Below are 4902 nucleotides of genomic sequence, written 5' to 3'. Positions count from 1 at the left end.
TTTAATTTTTTTTATTGCTTAAAGTATTACAAAGGGTATTATATATGTGTCCTTTTTTATCTCCGCCCTTGACAATCCCCTGGCCTCCCCTCCCCCCCAGTGTCTTATGTCCATTGGTTTTGCTTATATGCATGCATACAAGTCCTTCGGTTGATCTCTTACTCCCCTCCCTTCTGCCCCCCAACCCTCTCTGGCCTTCCCACTGCAGTTTGACAATCAGTTTGAGGCAGCTCTGCCTCTGTATCTATTATTGTTCAAAAGTTTGTAATGGTCTTTATTATCCATGAATGAGTGAGATCATGTGGTATTTTTCCTTCATTGACTGGCTTATTTCACTTAGCATAATGCTCTCCAGTTCCATCCATGCTGTTGCAAATGGTAAGAGTTCCTTCTTTTTTACAGCAGCATAGTATTCCATCGTGTAGATGTACCACAGTTTTCTAATCCATTCATCTACTGATGGGCACTTAGGCTGTTTCCAGATCTTAGCTATGGTGAATTGTGCTGCTATGAACATATGGGTGCATATATCCTTTCTGATTGGTGTTTCTGGTTTCTTGGGATATATTCCTAGAAGTGGGATCACAGGGTCAAATGGGAGTTCCATGTTTTGTTTTTTGAGGAAACTCCATACTGTCTTCCATAGTGGCTGCACCAGTCTGCATTCCCACCAGCAGTGCACGAGTGTTCCTTTTTCTCCACATCCTCTCCAGCACTTGTCGTTTGTTGATTTGTTGATGATAGCCATTCTGACAGGTGTGAGATGGTACCTCATTGTTGTTTTGATTTGCATCTCTCGGATGATTAGTGACTTTGAGCATGTTTTCATATGTCTCTTGGCTTTCTGAATGTCCTCTTTTAAAAGGTGTCTATTTAGATCCTTTGCCCATTTTTTGATTGGATTGTTTATCTTCTTTTTGTTAAGTTGTATGAGTTCCCTATAAATTTTGGAGATTAGGGTAGGGCCCATTTTTTTTTAAATCGGAGGCCCCCAAAGGGGCTGCTCTCCAGAGAGGTGCCTGCCCAGCCCTACCCCACCCGGTCCTCCACGCATTTCCGGGCACACTGGGCAAACATTTCCTGAGGGTCTGTTCTGTGCCATCACCGTGACTGTAACAGGGAAGGACAAACCCACATGTCGCCTGACTCCTGGGGCTTCTAGTCTAACGTGTGTGGGGTGCAGGGAAGGACCACATCCGCCATGAACGAAGAAACCATCCAGGACTGAAAGAAACAGGAGTATGTGACAGCCGCGGGGGCAGGAGGCGATGCTCAGGCAGGGGCACAGGTCCTGCCCGGGGAGGCCAGCCAGGAGGCCCGTGCCTCCCCCATCGCTGCTCTGTCCCCCCTCCCCAGCGGGGTCTGCACCTTCCACGCAGCCTGGGGCCCCTGCTTCGCCGGGGTGCCCCCAGTCCCAGCACGGGCCTGTGTCTGAGTCTGTGCTGACCTGAACTCTTTGTGCAGGGAGGGGCCCGTCCCTGGCTGCAGGCTGTGTCCACAGCTTCCCCAGGGGGCCACAGGGGACCCCAAAGTGCACCCACCATCTTGGCCTGTGTGGCACATAGTAGGTGCTAGGTAACATTAGCTGCTGTCGCTCTGATTGTTACTCTGCGGGAACGCGGAGCTCACCTGTGCCTCCGTTGCTCAGAGCCAGGATAGGTTCTGCATCGCCGAGAGCGCGCGCGGGAGGGATTCTCCCAGGGTTCTGCGGGGCAAGGCTCTCTGCTGCAGGCGTTTGCTTTTCCCCTTCGGGCCAGTGGGCAGCGCTGGAGACATTTTGGGTGTCACACAATGAGAGTGTGTGTGCGCGCCTATGTGCGTGTGTGCGCGTGTATACACTGCTCGCATCTGGGGGGAGAGGTCCTGCTAAGCATCCTTCAATGCGCAGGACAGCGCCCCCACACTGCACAGCGGCGTATTGTCCAGCCCTGATGCCACTAATGCCACTAGCATCAGAGTCCACGGTAGGGTCCCTTCTACACAGGACGTGTCAGAGCCTCTCTGGGAAGATAGGCCGTGCTTTCCAGGTGGGTGGAGAAGTCAAGGTTTCTCATTGGAGGTGCATCTGGTTGGAATAGTGTCCAAGGAATGCACGTTGGGCGACATCCCTAGACTCTCGGCCAAGCATTCCTGGCGGAGCGGAGAAGGAGGAGGGGGACCCAGTGCCTGCCTGTCCTTGGGAAGAGCTCCGGCAGCAGCCCCGGTCTGCAAGGGTCCGCTCAGCAGGAAAAGGGCGGAACTTGAGACGGGCCTGCGTTCAAATCCCTTAACCCTGAGAATGTAGCTGGGACGATGGCCCCTGCGCCTCAGACCTCTCCTGGGACCCAGGACCGATAACACCCACGTGGTGGGCTCTCCTGGGGTTAGACGGTGCTCGGAGCAGTTCTGAGCAGAAGGAGCGTGAACAACTGTTTCCGTGGACTCTTGTCTTCCCAGGCCTTGATCTGCACCCTGTACATCCCTTTCTACTGTGGGGTGATCCCCCCCGAATTCAGAGGGGAGGTGAGTGGCCAAGGCCCTGCCCTGTGCTTTCAGCCCCAGGCACCTGCTGGGGAGCGGTGCGGGTGGAGGGCACCAGCACACCTTGAGCACCTACTGTGTGCCAGCCTCACCCCTGCTCCTGGGCTGCTCAGAGAGGGTACTCTACAGTACCCTGAGCTCGACAGACCTAGTGACTCGGGCAGCCACAGGAGGGCGCTCCTCGCGGTGTGGCCGGAGGGCGGGCGTCCTGAGGGCAGCACTCCTGCCCCAATTGCAGCGCTACTTCGACGGGGCCCTGAGCAACAACCTGCCCTTCTCGGACTGTCCCAGCACCATCACCGTGTCGCCCTTCACCGGGACGGTGGACATCTGCCCCCCGAGCACCTCGGCCAGCATGCTCGAGCTGAACGCCTTCAACGCCAGCTTCCAGTTCTCCACCAGGAACTTCTTCCTGGGGCTCTCCTGCGTCATCGCGCCCAGCACCGAGGTAGGCCTGGCCCTGGCGTCCAGCCTCGAAGGGGTGAGAGCCTCGGCCACAATCCAGGGCCCCGTGTCAGACTCTGTGCCCCTGAACCCTCCCCGCAGCCTCAGGGCTGTTGACACACTTGTCCCGAGTCTTACAGTCCAGGTCTCGAACCCACAGCCTGAAGCGCCCCCTGAGCGGGTGTGGCGTTAGACTGGCCTCCGCCGGGGCAGCGCCAACCCTGCTGGGCCCGCCGGTGCTCCCCTGGGCCAGGCTCTGTGAGAAGGCACCGTTATCATCTCCGTTTCTCAGGAAAGGACACCGCAGCTCAGAGAGGTTAAGTGACTTGTTCGAAGTCACACAGCCCAGAAGCTGCAAAGCCAGGTTTCCCATCCTCGGCCAGCCGCCCCATGCTTCCTCCTGCTGCCCTAGACTGTGGCCAGATGACCCGCTGTGTGGAGGCGAGGCGTACGCTCAGGAAAAGGCGGACAACAGACCCACTTTTCCTGCGTTTTGCCCCTCAGTCTTTCTGGAAAATAGGTTGTTTGACAACCAACAAGTTTTCATCAGAAGGTGCTCCCCCCACCCCCAACCAGCCGGGCCCTCTGCTGTTCTCCACACTTGCCCGGTTGTGTAGGGTTTTATAATATAAGGAACAAGTCGTGGAACACGGGCTCATTTTCTCTGACCTCCAGAGGGTGGGTGGACAGACGTCTCAGCCCGTTTCACAGACAAGGCCGCGAGGCGCTCAGGAAGGTCGAGTGGCCGGCCCAAGGTCACAGGGCGAGGGGAGGCGGAGCCACTTCCCGGCCCGCAGGGGCGTCTTCCCCACTGTGGGGCTCTGACCGAGCAGCTGGGCAGGGCCCCAGGGTTCCTCGGCCATCTCAGGCCGGTCCTGGCAACGGAGACCGGAGATCCATCCTCCACTGACCTATGGGCACCAGGCATCGTCCAGGCATCGTCCAGGCACCGTCCCAGGCACTGTCCCGGGCATCCTCGGCCCCAGGAGGGAACTGAGGCCAGAGAGGGGAGGGGCTGAAGCAGGAGCCCCAGCGGAGGAGTCGCAGTGGAGGGAGTGGAGGGAGGTCCCAGGTCCCTCCCTGCCCAGCGCTGGGCCCAGGGCCCTTGCGCGGTCTCCTGGGAGCGGCTGGAATCACTCCCAGTTGAAGACAAGTGTCCGGCCTGTGACCATCAGCCTAGGGGGGTCCGGGCCTCCCCCATCCCCCCTGACCTGTGTGTTGGCAGATGTTGGTCCACTACTGCAGACAAGGCTACCTGGACGCCCTGAGGTTCCTGGAGAGACGCGGTAGGTGACAGCGCCTCAGAGCGGAGTTTGGCCCTGAGAGGTGCCGACAGGGTGGCAGCGTGGAGAGCGGGGGAGTCGCTGTCACGGGGAGGCTCTGGCTGTGCTGACCGCCACATCCCGCCTCTCGCCCGCCCAGGACTCACCAAGGAGCCGGTGCTGTGGACGCTGGTGTCAAAGGAGCCCCCGGCCCCAGCCCATGGGACCCGGGACACTGGCCAAGACGGAGGCCAGAAGGAGGGCCTGTCGCTCAACTGGGCAGTGCCCAGCGTGCTGGTCAAGGACGTGCCCAACTTCAAGCAGCTGTCGCCGGAGCTGGAGGCCGGTACTGCCCCTCCTCCCGCACTTGCTCACCCGGCAGGCGCTGGCACTCAGGGGCACTGCGCCAGGGGCGTGGGTGGGCCCCTGCCCTGGAGGCGCTCTGGCCTGGGGGAGGGCGGGACTCTTTCTGAGTTCCTGCTAAGTGCCAGGGGTGCCAAGGGGCTCTTACACGCGGTGTCACTCACTTCTCACTACGCTGCGGGCCTGAGGGGTTTCTCACCCCATTTCGGCGATGAGGCTACAAGCTCAGGGCGGGGAGGGACTCACCAAGGCCTCAGAGCCTGCAGCTGGGGGATTCAGACCCAAGTCTGTGCCTGAGAAAGCCCGGCCTTTG

At 59.0% G+C, this 4902-nt stretch overlaps 1 protein-coding gene across 1 annotated transcript in view; it reads left to right on the top strand.

Moving 5' to 3' along the window:
- Nucleotides 1-4902, top strand: part of PNPLA5 (patatin-like phospholipase domain containing 5) — a gene marked incomplete at its 5' end in the record, with an annotated part of 11312 nt that overhangs the window by 794 nt on the left and 5616 nt on the right. Inside the window, 4 exons of the mRNA XM_014535116.1 lie at nt 2437-2502; nt 2759-2968; nt 4190-4250; nt 4387-4572. Coding sequence (XP_014390602.1) covers nt 2437-2502; nt 2759-2968; nt 4190-4250; nt 4387-4572 — 523 coding nt within the window. The remainder of the gene's footprint in view (nt 1-2436; nt 2503-2758; nt 2969-4189; nt 4251-4386; nt 4573-4902) is intronic.

The sequence above is a fragment of the Myotis brandtii genome, unplaced genomic scaffold (assembly GCF_000412655.1).
Source record: "Myotis brandtii unplaced genomic scaffold, ASM41265v1 scaffold138, whole genome shotgun sequence".
Lineage (NCBI taxonomy): Eukaryota > Metazoa > Chordata > Mammalia > Chiroptera > Vespertilionidae > Myotis > Myotis brandtii.
The sequence above is the reverse complement of the archived record's forward strand: the minus strand, read 5'-3'. Positions and strand labels throughout refer to the sequence as shown.